We start from the raw sequence: 17843 nt of genomic DNA on the forward strand, positions 1-17843 counted from the left end.
AGGTTTCTACTGATTATGATGAATGAGGGAAACCATTGAGCCTAAGTTCCTTTGAGTCTGCCTTACTTCACTTAATATGGTTTTTTCTAAGTCTTTCCATTTCCTAACAAATGGGGCAATGTCATTTTTTTCTGAAAGCAGCATAGAACTCCATTGTGTACAAATACCACATTTTGTTGATCCATTCATCAACTGAGGGACATCTAGGTTGATTCCATATCTTTGCTATGGTGAATAATGCTGCAATGAACATTGTTGTGCTAGTGGATTTAGTATGCCCTAGTTTCTGGATGGTTGGGTAAATGCCAAGTAGTGGGATTGCTGGGTCATAGGGGAGCTCTATGTTTAGCCTTTTGAGGCACTGCCATACTGCTTTCCATAGTGGGAGAAGATCTTCACCAACCATACAATGGACAAAGGCCTCATATCTAAAATCTATCAACAGCTCAAAAAATTGAATCACTCCAAAACTAATCTCCAAAGTAATAACCATCCCATTAAAAAATGGACCAAAGACTTAAAGAGAGTCTTCTCTAAAGAAGAAACAAAAATGGCCTATAGACACATGAAGAAATGCTCAACATCTCTGGTCATAAAAGAAATGCAAATCAAAACAACGCTAAGATTCCACCTCACTCCAGTTAGAATGGCCAGGATCAGGAAAACTAATAACAACAGATGCTGGAGGGGATGTGGCCAGGAGGGATCACTACTACCCATTTGGTTTTCTTTTGTTGGTTAAGTCTTGCAAGCTCTCAGAAAAAGAAAATGCATGTATATGCATACTTTCATTAGGAAAATAAAGCCAATAAACCTCCCTCTAAAGAACATCCAAGTCGATTCTAGTCAATTTCACCATACTTCATAAGTCACACATATAGATATGTTTTCTAATGAAATAAGATTGGAAATTAAGACACAGAAAATACAGTAAAGCTCCTAAAGAAGTTAGAGTACTGGTAATGGCTTGGGGAAAGGAGGATGACTGGTCATGCTGGGATAAAAGAGCAGCGAGAAAAGTGTCTAAGAACCACTCTCAGTTCCACTTAGAACCTGTCATTACTACTAGGACATGAAGAGAGTTGGAATTTGTAGCCAGAGCCACTGGGTAGTGTAGTAATTCAGTAAATACTCACCTCCAACCCTCGCTGCCATAATCTCCTGCCCCTTAGCTTCTGTTCCCTACACTATCCTTTTCTCCCAGGGACAGAATGGCTGAAAAAGGATAGGGACATTTTGTTCCTCTTGGAGTTTTTGTGAGATTCCCCACAAATCTAGAGTGTTTGTAAGAATATCCTATCATGACCACTATTCACTTCTGATACAGCAGAAAGACTCAGCCTTGGAAGGACTGACAAAAACAGAAATGTTGTAAAAAGTGATTATCCCATTTATTATAAGTTGTGTTTACTCAGGTTCTTATGTTGATTTCTGACTGTAATCCCACTAGGATACAATTAACCACCCCCTCACTCATCAGACTTGTATTAGTAAAAAATTTACAAAAATAAACTAAATGCTGCCTCTAGATGTAACCTTCCAGCTTTACAAAACTGCAATGTTATTACATAAAAGTTTCCCCAAACAGGGGAAGAAAAATAGTCTTCTGAAGGACCTTCTTTTTAAAGGGATGCTTTATATTTTAAATCCTTGCAACTCAACTTATTAGTGTATTAGAAATGTAGAGTCAGGGCTCCATCCTTGTCCTACTAAATTAGAATGTATATTTTAAGATGCTCCTGAGGTTATCTGGATGAACATTAATTTCCTGGATGAAAGTGAACTATAGCAACCTATGCTCTCAAAATAGCTCTTTTCTTCCTCTCAATATCTCCTATAAATGTGTGTCTGTGTGTGTTTGTATTTTTCAATTTGGAAACAAAAACAGAATTGGTGATGATGCACTTCAAAAGTTTTTTTTTAATCTGTCAGGCAGCTAATTAACATTTCAATGCACACTGACAGAAAATCCGTCTGTCACTTCATAACTCAGGTAAACAGCACAGGTATGACAAGAAAAATTTAACTAAGACCAACAGGTTCACATTACATCCCCATAGGGGAGTACTGAAAAATAATTTCCTATCCATAAAAAAAGTAAAATTATGTTCAGCATCAAGTTAAGCATATAACTCTAAAATAAGTTACTACATTAGTCTGGTCTCCAAATTGTAGTCATTTTTTGTTTACCTCCACTAACAGTGAACCTCTGGGGAAGAATTATGTGAATAAGTTAAAGGATCCTTCCTGACTTTGCAGAGGGGAAAATACCCAACTGAATACAATTAATGACTTCAGCACTGCTCTCTCAGGGGAATGATCACAGCATTTTGAAATCAAAAGGATTGTCATAGACAGACCGCTGCTGTTGGTCTGCTTATATAGAAATGCCTTTGTATAAAACCAGGTAATTGTTAAGTTCTGAGACTGCACACTCTACATCACTGTAACATGCTCACACACACTCACTAATCTTACTGGTACCCTTGTGGAACTCAGAACAACTCTCTACCCTCCCCCAGCTCCCAGTGAAACACCTCCAAACACCTAAGGGACCCTAGCATGTCTGCAGGTGTTAGTTTCCTTAGATTAAGCCCATTTCACTTCTTGGGTAGTATGGTATCCTCTTACTCTGTTCTAAATGTGTATTTTGTTTCTAGTGGAGCGAAATTGTGATTGGCTTGACATAATTTAATGAGACCCATGGTGCCAAATGAAGTCATTTGATGTAATGGTTGGTAATACAATACATCCTCAGTAAAACATCAGAGATTATGTAATGGTTCATATGTCTACATATGTTAGCAGTACAATCATAACTAAGGGCATATTTGCTAGAGGATGATGCACAACCAAGTAAAACTACTAACCTCTACTCCACTACACCCCATTGCCACAGACAGAGCTCTGCAACATATGGATGGCTGACCTAACCTTATGTGGACTTTTTGTATCTGTCATCATTTATGAAAAAAAGACACATTTTTTAAGGAAGCAAAAGCATTTTTAAAAGAACTACACTTGGTATTCACAAAGCAATTGACACTTTTATTACTTAACATCACAACCTTATGAAGTAGGCCAGAATATGTGCTGTCATTTTATAAGTGATTAAGCCAAGACTGAAAATAGGAAATGAGAAAAGTTGTGAGCTGCCCAGGGCAAACAGAAAGTAAGGTTGAAGCCAGTTGAGTTCAGCCTTCAATTAAATTTCTAGACAAAGGGGAACAGCCAACACTGAAAATAAGTTTTTATGGATTTCACTTAGAAATAAAACAAAGAAACATTAGGCTACCATTAAATGATATTAAAATTGTCTTTTATGGTCTTGATTTTTGCCACCCAGACTACATTCACAAAATAGGCAATGCTAGTCCAAGTTTAAAAAAATCTTTTCATTTACAAAATCTTGCATTTAACATTGACAAATTATTTTTTCTTAGTCTATTATTTTAACCTAAGGGCCTCATTCAAATTGCTAATCCCAAGTATCTGTTGATTAGACCCATTCTGGCTCATAAGAATGTGCTCTCAAAGTGGATTCTTAACATTTTATAACCCTCCTACATTTTTATGAAGAGAATCTGGAACAGGGAAGAAATTATTTCCCACACATAATATTCATCTTTATGTATCTTTCCTGTCCCCTAGCTAACCAGTCTCTCCAGTGAGCTTTAACAAATGCCCCACAAAGGACCCCAAGCGGATTTTACTCATCAATAGGTGTTTTCCATTGATTTTCTCTGACTCCTCCAGTTTCACAGCCACCACAGTCCACAACTTTTGCCACCCATAAAAGTCCCTTTTTGGGAGTTTAGCCTAGTGGTAGAGTGCTTGCCTAGCATGCACAAAGACCAGGGTTCGATTTCTCAGTACCACATGCATAGAAAAAAGCCGGAAGTGGTGCTGAGGCTCAAGTGGTAGAAGTCTAGCCTTGAGAAAGCTGAAGGACAGTGCTCGGGCCCTGAGCTCAAGCCCAGAGCTGGCAAAAAAATAAAAGAGGGAGAGAAGAAATAACCTCACATAGTACATTAAAAACAATCAATCACAACAATAAACCTCTTGTTTCCATATCCTGGAGTTAGCTTCATCCTATATGGCCTTTTGCTTAGCCTCATCCTATATAGCCATATTTACATAGCTTTTGAGCTACTCTGATCCTCCACTAGGAGAATCCTAGATATATACTAATTGTTACAAATGAGGGAAACCATGGAGCCTATGTTTCTTTGGGTCTGGCTTATTTTGGTGAAGCCCTTTCTTATTCTCTGGGCATCTTCCAAAACTTTTCAACCAATGAAAACCTACTCAGCCAATTAGAATTCCTTTAGGCCAATGAGATTGAGGGGAGCTGTCATAAAGCTGATCTCAACCAACCAGTTGTAGGATACTTGAGCTCAGCACATTTAAGCTCTGCTCTCCTTCTACCCTTTATGTTCTGATACACTGCTATGAATCACAAGGGCTGGCTATCAAAAGAAATTGGGGTTAAACTTAAATTATTTGCTCTACAGATTTTGGAGGGAAAGGTCTGGAAACATGAGGACCAAGATAAGGAGTCTTTTAGCATTTTCTAACACAGCAAGGACCTGAAAGCCCGAAGGAGCCGGAATATGAATCAACTGGTGATTATTTGAAAAGAACATTCATAAAAAGACCCCAAGAGCATGGATGGGCTCTAGAAACGCATCTGTATGGGGTTGACAGTGCACCACTTGGTCCTCCTCCCTATCAGGGATGCAGTCCACTCCCACACTCCAACACCTCCTCACCCCTGCTTTAATTGATAAATTTTATCTTCAAATATTGAACTTTATTTTCCCCAAATCTCTAATTGAAGATTTCCTTACTTATGCATTCATTGTCTTCCTATTTATTTTCTCCTCCTGAAATACTACTCAGGGATCCATTTCAATTGCCACTAGGCCATGAATACTTTACTCTCTCAGCAGGATGTGTTGGCATTCCCCTTCAACAGGTAGCATCAGCTTTGTATTGCAGATATGCATGTGTATTACTCTCCTGTAAGTTCCTAAAGGTACCCTATCACTCCCCTTTACATTCTCTGGCTCCCTGTAGTAAGGTTTTAAGCTGCAGGTTTCAACTGTTCACTGTTACATAGGAAATACAAAAATAATATGCATTTATTTGTTTATTTGAAATAGAGAAGGGAAGGAGGAAAATCAAGATGATTGGGAGGGGGTGAAGGGAGGGAAACAGGAACAAAAGCATGAGAAAGAGTATCAATGTGGGAGAAGTAGTGCATCTACTACCTGATGAATGTAACTGTGACCCCTCTTTATAGTATCCCAACAATAAAAAAAATTTAAAAGGAAGTGCAGAACACATCAAAAGGCACCACACATGGTAATAAGTGTTATTTTAGGCATTCTTGTTTCTGTTGTGCCTACTTAGGTGCAAAGGGGATCTAGGTTGTAATGTTAAATGCTATTTCTTACATTTGATTAGTGATACAAAATATTTAAAAAGGCACTGTTCCCACAGTACCTGTCCTGTGATAATACTTAATACTCTAGATACAGAGACACACAAATTGATGAATAAGAAATAATCCAGGTATGAGCTGGGTGCAGTGGCTCAAGCCTGTAATCCTAGCTACTCAGGAGGCTGAGATCTGAGGATCACGGTTCAAAGCCAGCCTGGGCACTAAAGTCCATGAGACTCTTATCTCCAATTAATCACTAGAAAACCAGAAGTGGCTCAAGGGGTAGGGAGGTAGCCTTGAGCTGAGGAACTCAGGGACAATGCCCAGGCTCGGCTCAGACTTTAAGCCCACAACTGACACACATACAAACAAAAAAAGAAATAATTCAGGTATTGAAATAGCTAAGTATCCTATTAAGTTACAATGCCAATTGTAACCAAAGTTCACATATGTGAAGCAATATAAAGGGTCTCAAGTATTATTTCATCATAATAGATTTTCTTCCAGGTAACTATAATGATTCATATTCAAGATTAAGTATACACTAAAGTTGGAATAATGTCTTCATTCAGTGAAACCATCTCATGATTACAGTGTTCTCTATCTTTAAAAGACATTTAAAAGACATAGTTTAGGTAATTCCACCATGACGCATAAAAGGATCTTTCAGAGGTACTAAGAAAGCCTTTGTTCAACTTCTTCCTTTACCCAAAATGACCATGTCAGCTTGATATCTCCATCTCTATCATCTGAAAAATGCTAATTAATCTTCTAAAGTTCAGTTCAAAGGTTCCTCTTCCATGGAACCTTCTATATTTTTCCTTAAACTCAATTTTTTTCCTTTTTCTCTCTTCTTTCACCCACCCTATTCCCAAACATGGTCCCTTTCCTAAATCTCCAGTATTGGAAAGTTCCTTTCACACTCATGTATGTATTTGTCTCATTCTCCTACTAGACAATAATATGTATAACTCATGGGTTTTGTTCATCCTGTATCCTCCACAGCAACAGCAGAGTCTTATATTTTAAAGATGGTCAATAAATATTTGTGAATTAAATAAATGTAAGCAACAGCTAGCATGCTAATAGGCATGGTCCTTATTTTCAAGCCTCTGAAGAATGGCTTATATGTTCTAGCAGCTGGCCCAAAGCCGATGGACCACAAGAAAAAGCAGAAGGCAGCAGAAGGAGACTGAACAGAGGCCCTACTCCTTTGGACATCTGCCCAGTAAACTTCCTGGACACTCAGCTCTACCAAATGAACCTACAGACCTGGGTACAGAATCTTAAGTTATCCACGCTGGCTTCCAAGTTGAATTAGAGGTGTTGATTGGGGATGCTCATCTCAATATCAATGGAGGGCAGAAATGAAAATCCACCTGTACACTCACACTCAAAAATCATCAGAAAAGTAAGACACCCAGCAGGTGGTCCTTGAATTATCAATTGTCTATACTGATTACATTCAATAATACTAGACTTTACCTTTCTTATACCTCTATAACATTTGAGGAAATGTTCTGTGACCACTAGAGTAAGCAAGCGTAGGCTCACAGACCCAGTCACAATAGAATGCAATTTGCTTTATTGGAAAATTACATACATCAATTCAAAAAGGTTAGGGATTTAAAATAAGATTCATTAAGCTGTATTTCTTTTCCCTTCGAATAAAAGTGTTTTTCCTATTATTAATTAGAAGAAGAAATCGTTTGATGGTTGCTATTTAAAAGTTATATCTCCTTTCATAGGTCAATTCACACTTAGCAGGAATAATTTCTTAAATTGTAGTATTTTAATTTTAGACTTTTAATTTTATATCAATATCTTATTTTAAGGTTCTGCCCTTCTTTTTCTTTGATATTTTAAGAGATCTTTAACTTCCAGTCCATCAAAATCTGCTTTGTAATTAATTTCAAAAGTATCTTCAATAAACTGGGAGGTTCTACAGTATTAGAAAAAATGCACTGGAGCTAAGCTCAGAGAAGGAGGTTTGACGCTAATTTGTAATTCAAACATTACTCCTCTACTGTTAGCTGTATGGCCATGGGGCAGGTTTCTTAGAAATGTCCATATCCTCAAGTTCCCCAACTGTAAAATGGGGCTAATAATTTGTTTTGTATAAGGTTGCTGTAGCAAACAGCCTAAAACATGCCATGTACTTATGGCAGTAAACAAATAATAGACACGTTGTAATACTATGTCTAATAACTAAAAACACCAAGCAAATACTAAGTGCTCTGTAAATCTTAGTAATTAAAAAACCTGTCGTTTCTTTTGTAGTTTTTCAAGTCATCCAACAATCTCCACTTTCCTTGTCTCTTTCTCCACTTTTCTTGTCTCTTCCTCATCTTATTCTCTATTTTATCCCACCACTTATCACTCCTGAGATCATTATAAGATTCAAATAAAGAAAAACATGGATGTAGAAATATCAAACATATAGAAAATACTCAAATATTAGTTATTTTTGATCAACTATAACCTTTTTAAAGCAAACCATACACTTAAATTTTTAAATAACTTATTAAAACTGAAAGATCAACCCAAAGTTGGCTCACAGTGAGAAAATGAATGACCATATTAGAAATGCATACTGAAGAAGCTCAGTTTATTTTAAATTCACCAAAAACATGTATGCTCATTATCTATGAAATGAGAAATACTAACGCCAAACTGGTCTTTTATATTATAATCAAGAATATCTGCAAGCTTTCATAAACCAAAGTCTTATGCACTGATTCCTTGTAAAAAAATAAAATATGCTTAATTCGTCAAACAAAAAAGTGCAATTTTATTAATACAAATTTCAAGTTTATTCAGCAGCCACTCTCTAACTGTGCTAGAGGTAATGCAGCAACGAACTTACAAAATATAGCTGGTATTCTCAAAAATACTACTAATTAAAGTCATGAAAGGATTCTATTTGAGGAAGCAAAGAGACAAACCGTATAAAAAGTATGCCAAAACAGAAAGTTCATCCCTTTGTTTAAAAAAAAAGTAAAAGTCATTTTTAAAGTACATTTCTATCTGAAAACATATTGAATTTGTGCCAGAAACCAACATTTCCAAATGTAAACCTGTAAAATAATAGATATCTGTAAATGAAAGGCTGAAGTAACCCCAGGAGCAGAAACACAGTAATTAGCAACTTTTATGGAGTAATAACATGTTCCATATTCTTTCTACACTGGCTCTTTGAAGTTTCCAATGTAATATATACAAGTTTTATTAGGTGAGGGCCCATCCTTGTGTGTTTTACAGGCACCAATACTATGCAGAGCAAGCTATACTTCCTCACCACCGGCTCTTTTATAAGAAACTACTGGATAATGTATTAGCTTTGTGTCTAGTTTATTTGGTTACACCTGTCCTTAGGAAAATAAAAAGTCACTGGAGGCCTAAATCACTGAATATATCCACATGTCCACATATCATCTCTATGAGTCATAAATCATGAAGCAGTTTAGTTTTTAAATTGAACGTTGCATATTCATGTGCACACCACTTGCAGTTTCAGACACATGTGAACTCTTCACTGATTAAAAAAAAAAAGGCTCAGTTCTACAATATGCGATCACCAGAGGCAGAACACAGCGCAGTTAACATGCTTGTTCTAGCAGATGTTCATCCCTGTAAATATTAAACATAACGCAAGTTCCTCCAGGAATATGAAGGCAATAATTTCACCACCTGAATAGGACTGGTTGGAAACGTTTAAGGGGTTTGGGGGAGGGGTGAAGGAGGGGTAATAAGAGGAAGGCTGAAGTAGCCAATGGGGTTTTGAAGACATCTGCAACTGCAACTGGGATTAAACAACGTTTACCTGGGATTTACCTACAGCAGTCTCTTCCTGCGAGATCACCGAGGCACAGAACCTGGAGTGCACAGTTAGGGACTGTGCGCGGGATATAAAGGGACACTCGGGGTGCGGGAGGCGGAGGGGCTGGAGAGGTGTGAAAGGCCCACAGAAATTGTGAACCTCAGGAAACCTGTCTGGCTGGGCCCAAGGCCTCTGGAATCCCGCACGGAGTCACATTTGCCCCCTCCCCTGCCCAAGGGGTGTTCACTTTTCCATGTCGGGTGGGAGTGGGTGGGACAGCCGGCGCGCGTGCAGCCGCCAGGACCTGGAGCGGGCGGCGAGGAGGCTGGAGCATCCTCGAAGGGCACTCGGGTAACCCCAACTCGGCGGGGGGGGGGGGGGGTGCCGGGGCAAGCCAGAGGCTCTGCGAGAACGGGAAGAGAGGAGATTGGAGGGAAGGGAGCTGAGGGAGGTCGGTCCTCAGGCACTAATGATACGTCTTTCAAATAAAACCTTAAAAAAAATCCTCCTTTTCCTCTCCACCGCCCCGCTCGTCCCTCAGCACCCAGATTGTCAGGCTGGAGCGGGCAGCACCGAGGGAGGGGACCGGAGGGGAGGACACACAGACGGGAAGGCGGCGGTGAGTCCATCCCGCCGGGGGAGGCAGGAAGGAGGCAGCGAGGCGGGCGCCCCCGACCCCCCCACCCCCACGGCGGCCGGCTGCCCGGCGCCCCCCGGCCCCGGTCCAGGTGAGGGCGCGCGGGGCCGCCACGACTCCCCGCGCCGCGCCGCGCCGCTCCCGCCCGCCCGCCCGCCCAAAGCGGTCAGCACGAGGACTTACCACAGCGACTCGAGGTCCCATTCCTGGAGCAGGGCTAAGTCGAAGCTGTCCATGGTGGGAGGTGTCGATGTCGGTGTCAGCGCTGCCGCCGCCGCCGCCGCCGCCGCTGCTGCCGCTGCCGCCGCCGCCGTGAAGCTCCGGCCGCCCGCGCGCTGTGAGGAGAGACGCCGCTGAAGGTGCATCCCGACCGCGCCCGAGCCGCCGCCGGCCGCCCGCCTCGAGACCCCGAGCCGGGGCTCCCCCCAGCCTCCCACCCCCCAGTCCGCACCGGCCCACAGGGCAGCGGCTGCCGCCACGCACTCACCCGCTCGCCGGCTCGCGCGCAGGCACACTCACGAGAGGAGAGCGGCGAGCTGGCCGCGCCGCCTCGCCCCCTCCTCGGCCGGCGCCCGCCCCTCCTCCGCGCCCGCCCCTCCTCCCTCCCTCGCGGCGGCCCGGCCCGCTGCAGCCGCCGCCGCCGCCGCGGTGCTCCGCGCCCGCCTCTTTCTCCTCCGGGAGGCGCGTGTGCGCGGGCGAGGCCGAGGCGCGCGCGCCGTGAACCCCCGCGCCGCGCCCGCCCCGCGCGTCCCTGCGCTCCCCACGCCGCTCCCCGAGGTCCCGCGGGGCTCGCAGGCCACGCGGCAGGCTGGTCCTGCTCCCGATCCTCAGACTCCCGGCGGCCCTCCTGACCCTGTGCAGCCCAGGCGCGCCAGGGGTGGGGGGAGAGAAGGGCAACGCTGAGGCGCCCGCCGCCAGGAGATGCGGAGCCCGTGCCCGGCTGCCGCAGCCCTCGGCCGGCCCCGCCCGCTCCGGTTCCCGGAGGCACGCACCTCTTGGGCCTCCTGAATTCGCCGGCCCCGGCTCCGCGCCTCCGCCGACCGACGACGGGGTGCGAGCTGCACACCTCGGGCTGGTGCAGGGAAAGCCCTGGCCGCCCCAGGCGCGCTGAGAGTTAACTGTGCAGCCCACGGCCGCGCCGTAAACAAATCGTTCCAGATATCTACAGGCAGTAAGTTAAATGAAATAAAGAGGAAGCAGAAAAGGAAACCTCTTCCAAGAAGTCTTGCTGCACTCAGCTGCAGTTTGGCCTACAATGGGGGTGGGGTCCCCACTGCTCCCCAGCTGGCCGGTCCCTGGAAACCAACCGTCTTTCTTTTTTTACGCCTTACGGGGAAGGCCTCTGGGTTTCCACTACAAACTTCCCGCCGCCTCTCTTGCCTGGAGAGTGGCAGATTGTCAGCTGGCAGGATGATGATAGAGTATCATTGTGGCTCCTACTTATACCAGGTCCTTGTTAGAATTACTTCCCTAGTTTTAAAGAAAGCGTTTTCTTTCCGTCTCGCTCATTGTTATACACATGCTGAGAGTCAAGTCTTTTAGATCTGTTTCTCCACTGCTGCCCTAAAACAGGGAACCCATCCTTAGTCCTCTGACTTTCTCATTCTCTTGACCTCTCAGCTCAGGGAGCCTTGCTCCCAGAATTCCTAGAGATAGTGGCAGGGAGCTATACAGTTATGCCTCACCGCCTGCACCAAACCTGCATTCTCTGCCCTAAGAGAGGCCTTCCCAGCACTCTGCCCCTTTGTTCCTTTTCTGGACAAGAAGAGCCACTGCCTAGAGCTGCCAGAAAATTTAGAACCTTGGGTAGAAGTCACAGGATGTGTGTAGGGTCAAACCTAGGGCCCCCCACCCCCCACCCCTTCCTCACCTCAAGCACCAACGAAGAAGAATTAACAAAGTTCTGGACACAGGTACAAGCCCAAGAAGCCAATGAAAATTCTTTCCTAATTGAAATTGGACTGTATCATGCTCAGCCCCAACCCACTTTCTCCCCCTACCCCCAACTCCAGAGTAATTTTCCCTTTATTAGCAGCCATAACTAATGTGCAAAATGTAAAGCACTAAATTAAGGCAGAATCTGCATCACATAGTCGGGAGAACGAGGTGCAATTGCTATTTTATATGCTGACAACTTCCTCATCCTGAAACACTTCTCTCATTAGTTGAAGGTAGTAACAAGGCTACAAAAGAACAAAGGGAATATGAATACAGAAAATAGTACAGGTGTGAGGGGCTGGCTTCCAAAATCTCAGTCTGCAGCATATTTGCAAGGGGGGCTGGAGGGGGGGCGGAGTCTGCCTTCCTGCTATCTCCTTAGCATAAGCCTTGTTGGAAATGTTTGCTCTGGCAAAAGTGAGCTGTAGACATCACATGGAGACAGCCTTCCCAGGAACAAAGGCTGGGGGTGGAGGGTGGAGGAGAGAGCTAGAGGAACAGCCCTGTCTGGAAGAACTGCAAGTTCCAAGGCCTGAAATGTGTCCTGTTTCTTGGGCTCCTGGCTGCAGCTGGGAAGCTTCTCCAGAAAAGAGACCTCCAGCTTCTCAAGGGGATCTGGCTTCCCTTCCCTTTCCCACCACATCTGTTTATACAAAGGAGGCTGATGAAGAACAAGCTGACCTATGTTTACAGGGGGCCCCATGCGGGGCTTGAAGCTCAGGATACGGTTTTTCCCTCACCAAGGAGGCTGAAGAGAAATAGAAATGAAAGGCAGTAGCAGGGTATAGAGCTAGTGGACAGGCTTATTCATAAAGGCTCCTCAAAAAAAAAAAAAGACTATGGAGTAATGAGTAGATTTATATTTGAATTTAAACTCTGGAGCCTTCTGTTAATTTATGACTGTACTTGAGTCTAAAGCAATTTCATTGTGGGATTTTTAAATGTTTCTTCAGGAATAACTTGTTATTTTCTGTTTGGGGCTTTTAGCTTGCTGATGTTTGCATTAATAGTTGTCTTTTCAGTGGAGTGTGTGTGTGTGTGTGTGTGTGTGTCTGTCTGTCTGTCTGTGTGAACAGCATCAATTTGGAGAATGGGCATTGGTAACTGTTGTAGATACTGCTTTTTCCTAAGCAGCTGTGATGGAAAATTCTAAATTAATAGTTTTGACAAGTGAAATGTAGATCAGTTAACGAGATTCTCAATAGGAAGAAAATAATAATAATTATTATCATATTTTATGAAGATACTATCTTCCAGCCTCTAGATAAATGAGCCAAATTTGGCAAGTCCTGAATCTAGTTGTCAAAATCTTAAATTCTCAATGCAAAAGAAAAAGAAAAGGGAGGAAGGAAGGAAATGGGAAGGAAGGAAGAAAAGGAAGCTTGGCATTCCTGAAATTAGAATTCCAGGGGTGAGAAATTTTTTTGTAATGGAATGAGACTGCCTAAATAAAAAGTAAAAAATTAGTGTTTCCAATGCAACTGTGGTAGCTTTTGTGAATCCTACCGACCTTATGACCTGAGGGACTTTTCTCCCCCACGGAGATGCAGCCTGACAACTGGAGCTGAATCAAACCACCCAGCTCCTGCAGGAGAGGCTGCTGAATGAAGGAGCTACTTGGGCTTCCTGGGTAGGTGAGTTTGTATAGGCTAAATTCATGACATAAAAAGCCTAAGAAATGAATCCTGCCCATTTTAGAGTGGAGCATGTGAATGCACCTACCAAAGACCTACTCTCATTGTGTCCACCTAGAAGTGGAAATCTCTGGTGTACACCCAGAAGAAAATCTGTAGCATTTAACTAAGATCTTCCTTTGGAAACAAATTAAGAGGAACTTGGCGTGAATTGATTAATTTATGCTTTATTTTGACTTTTGACTAGATGGCTGCAGTTCAGGAGTGGCTTCTGTAAACAGGTAGGGTGTTTCTCTCTCTCTCTTTCTGTCTCTCTCTCTCTCTCTCTCTCTCTCTCTCTCACACACACACACACACACACACACTCACACACACATATGCGCGCGCTGTTATTCTAGAAAAACATATAGGGTCAACAGTTAGTTCTGCATGTGGTCTTGCTGGAAGACCTGATCCACCAAGCCCTACTTCATCTCCTCCAGCATGTTTGCCTCAAAACTCTTCCCTCCTGCTCAACAAAACCACAGAAGTCCCAGTTTCTCCTTTCAGAGGCTGCTTGGGTGTTTGTAACTGTATCTAGGGATTGTCTGCTAAACCCTATAAGCTTTCTCCTTGCAAATTATATGCTAATATGTGGAGCCCCAAGACAGTAGGATTTTAAATCACCCAGGAGCTCCCCTGTCCTCAGGCCTTTCCTTCTGTCTCCACAGGTATCTCAGAGTGGCTCTAGCCTGGGATCTGAGGTGCCTTTTTATTTTTTTTCATCATTCTCCAGGTCCCGAGCAGATGGTGCCGCTGTGCTAGCTGTCATCACTCCTCCTATGTTTCCATGGAAACATGGGGCAGAGGGACCATCTCTGCCTTGGGCTCTCTGACAGTATCCTCTGGCTGAGAACTTCCAGGCCCCTCCTCCTTGCTTGTATGCTTGCTGTCCTGGAGCCATGGAGAACATTCTGGGGCCCAGGAAGCCAGTATTATCTCAGAGATCCTCAAAGGACATACTCCCTGAAAATGGTTGGAAACTGGCTGGAAAAGGTCGGGGGAAGGGAGGCCAATAGTTAAGCTGGTTGTCTAAAGCCAATCTAGAAGGACAACACATTTGGACAATCTGTCCCCTCAGCCAGCTTCCATACTGGCTGATTATTTCCCAGATGTCAAAACTCCATGCTCCAAAGGTTTGATCTTCTTATCAGGTAAAAAAATATTTCTTGAATGTGAGTATGTTAACTGAGGTTTTTTGCACCGTACTGATATTCTACCACTAGAGAAATGTAGATTCCTTTTTTAAAAAATCAGGGTTTCCCTAAGGAATGCATTTTCCGCAAAGTTTCCAACATCCTCCTCCCTTCATAATTCATTTATATGGACACTAAGACATTAATTAGATTCAGAAGTCCGTGGAAACAGCCGAGCTAGGCGGGGTCAGAGGGCAAGCAGGGCAAAGAAAAGAGAGGAAAAATGACCCCAGGAAGGGAGGGAGGAAGTGGAGGGAAATTTTTCATGCCCTTCAAGTACCAAACAAGACAAAGATAATTTCAAATTGTGGCCAACTACCATAACATTGTTTAGAGAACTAAGGTATTGCCAATTTACAAAATCCTTTATTTAAAGAAAAAGAATTGGGCATAACAATGTATATATATCTTTGCTGGTTTTGTTTCTTATATAGCTGGCTGGCTGGTGCAAAAGATGGGTGAATGGAGCTTACTACATTTAAAAAATAAATAAATAAACCATGCCTGGCATCAGTGGCTGGCTCCTAAATCCTCCTAGCTTCTCCAGAAGCAGAGAACTGGGGATTGTGGTTTGAAGTCAGCCCAGATAGGGAAGTCCATGAAATTCTTATCTCCAGTTAAGTACCAAAAGTGAAGTTATGATTCAAGTAATAAAATACCAGCTTTGAGTGGAAACGCTAAGGGACAGAATCCAGGTCATAAGTTCAAGCCCCAGGACCAACACAAAATGAGAGAGAGAGAGAGAGAGAGAGAGAGAGAGAGAGAGAGAGAGAGAGAGAGAGAGAGAGAGAGAGGAAGAAGAAGAAGGAGGAGGACGAGGAGGAGGAGGAGGAGGAAAAGAGCGGGAAACAAAGGAAAAGAAAAATCAGTTATTCATACCTACTGCACTAAAAAGAATGAACCAATTAGTCATTCATAATACAAACAGAAAATAAATCATTTCATAAAAGCAGATGAGAAAAGTATCTCCTATCACAAATTATATATCTCATAGATAGGAGATCTCCTGCTACTAGTAACAAAAAGCAAACATCATGACTTAAAATTTAACATCCGCACTGACTCTTTGTCATGCTTCTTCAAGATGCAATCTAGCCAACTCTGCAAGATTCAAGGACTCCTAAGCCACTGAGAATAAGAGATAACTAACACAGCAATAGAATATGTTTTTATACTATTACCCTTGAGGTCCTGTTCTAAGTACCAACCCCATGTAGTGCTCCCAAAAGTACAGAAGGTATGTTGCCATGGTTTTCTTTTAAAAGTGAGTACATGGAGAAACAGATAAATGTCACTAACCAAAAGCAAGGCAGATCGGGGTTTAGATGTGGTAGCCACAACACCATATGCCACCCCTGTAACTTTTGACTTAATTATCTATAGTATCAGAACATTCCCATATTCAGAGGTGCTTAATTACCGAATATAATATATACCCAGCAAGAATGCTAGAGATATCCCTGTATTTCTATCTAGAATTTTCCTTCCTTTTAGCCATACCACAACTAGGGGAAGTACCCCCTCACTCAACTTCCCACCACACACACACACACTCTGTCTCAGTGTCTTTTTTGCAACACAAGAAGGTTGAGTTGAATGTTTTTTTGTGTCGATCAGTTTTTGTCTCTGACAGTTCTAAAATATGAGACTTCTGCTTTCAGTTGTTCTTCCTGAGAGCTGCCAGACAGGAATCCCTGGAGTATGTCAGGAGAGCCATAAACCTTCTCTTTTCTAAAGGTAGGACCTCCTTCTTGGCTTAAACAAATGTCAAGGTGTTGGTTTGTTCCAAACAGGAGTGGTATGCTTGTCTGTTAAGTGTTATCCAGACAGCAAGAGCAATGTGCCCAAGAGAAAGAGACTTTGAGTAGGTCCTGGGGGCCATGTGGAAAAGGAAGTCACAATATAACTGTGGTGCTTGGCTCTTTTCCTATGGCACCAAAAGATTCATTCATGGACCTACTGGTCCTTAGGCATCCCTGGGAAGACCCTGAAGCTCAAGGGGCTCCAGTCTAAAAACAGAGATATTTCAAAATTTCATATTAAAGGGCTTAATATTGATGGAGAGAGTCAGGCACTCGTGGCTCATGCCTACAATCAGCTTCATAGGGGACTGACCTGAGGATCAGGATCACAGTTTGAAGCCAGTCTAGGGCAGTGCCCAGGCCCTGAGTTCAAGCCCAAGGATTCACACACACACACACACACACACACACACACATACACACACACACACACACACACACACACACACATACACAGTATAAACTTATGTTGGCACATCTGAAGTTAAAAGGAACTTTGTTCTTTGATTATTTCTTCATATAATTGTCCCATCTTTGGGCCACCCACCTACAATCTTACTATTTGGGGCCTATTAAGACTCTGTATGACCAAGCCAATGTTGCTATGTTTTGATTATCACAGCTAACTGATTAGAGAAGCCACAGCCCCTGAACATTGCTACACATAGTCAGGTCTACCAGATGTCCCAACTGTGTGTCCCAACAAGAATAGCCCTGTCAAAGACTCAAATGTGCCTTATAAAAGCTTTTGATTGCTTCCTTAAATATCATCTTGCCTTTTATGCTCACTCCAAATTGTAAGAGTGTCAATTAATAAGAAACTCATGCTTGGTTGTCTAAAGACTGATTAATTTGGCTCCAGCACTTTTTGAATATTCCATATTATTGTTTCTTTATATGCATATAATTTATTAACTAGGTTAAGATACTCTTACATCCTCATTGGGATACTAAAAGCTCTCACTGTGGAAAATAGCGGAGGAATAATAAAAGTCAGTCTTTCTTGTGTCCTTGCTACAATCACAAAAATATGCACGTTTCAGGCTTTGTCATTGTTTCTACCAATAAACTAATTACTACTGTATGAAGCTGATTTTCTTCAGAAGGGGTTTAGAAAAACAACTAATTAAGCACAGTATTTTGAAATATAAACTGCATTACAGGGTTAGAGCCCTGTAATAAAATTGCTGAAGCTTAAAAGTCAAGAGAAACTATAAAAGCTCTCTCTAGTTAACCTTCTATGAGATGAAGAATCCCCTCCACATCAGCCCTCGAGTGGATATTTCTAATAGTAGGAAACTCAGTCTTTCAAAAAGCTTCCTACTCCACTT

At 42.7% G+C, this 17843-nt stretch overlaps 1 protein-coding gene across 1 annotated transcript in view; it reads right to left on the reverse strand.

Annotated features, from left to right (window-relative positions):
• Nucleotides 1–17843, reverse strand: part of Aff3 (ALF transcription elongation factor 3) — a 539479-nt gene that overhangs the window by 489754 nt on the left and 31882 nt on the right. The window contains exon 2 of the mRNA XM_090336509.1: nucleotides 10087–10238. Within this exon, the coding sequence (XP_090192635.1) occupies nucleotides 10087–10139 (53 nt within the window). The 5' untranslated portion in view covers nucleotides 10140–10238. The remainder of the gene's footprint in view (nucleotides 1–10086; nucleotides 10239–17843) is intronic.

Source organism: Megascapheus bottae, chromosome 7 (genome assembly GCF_031878675.1).
Source record: "Megascapheus bottae isolate mThoBot1 chromosome 7, mThoBot2.hap1, whole genome shotgun sequence".
In the NCBI taxonomy this organism is placed as follows: domain Eukaryota; kingdom Metazoa; phylum Chordata; class Mammalia; order Rodentia; family Geomyidae; genus Megascapheus; species Megascapheus bottae.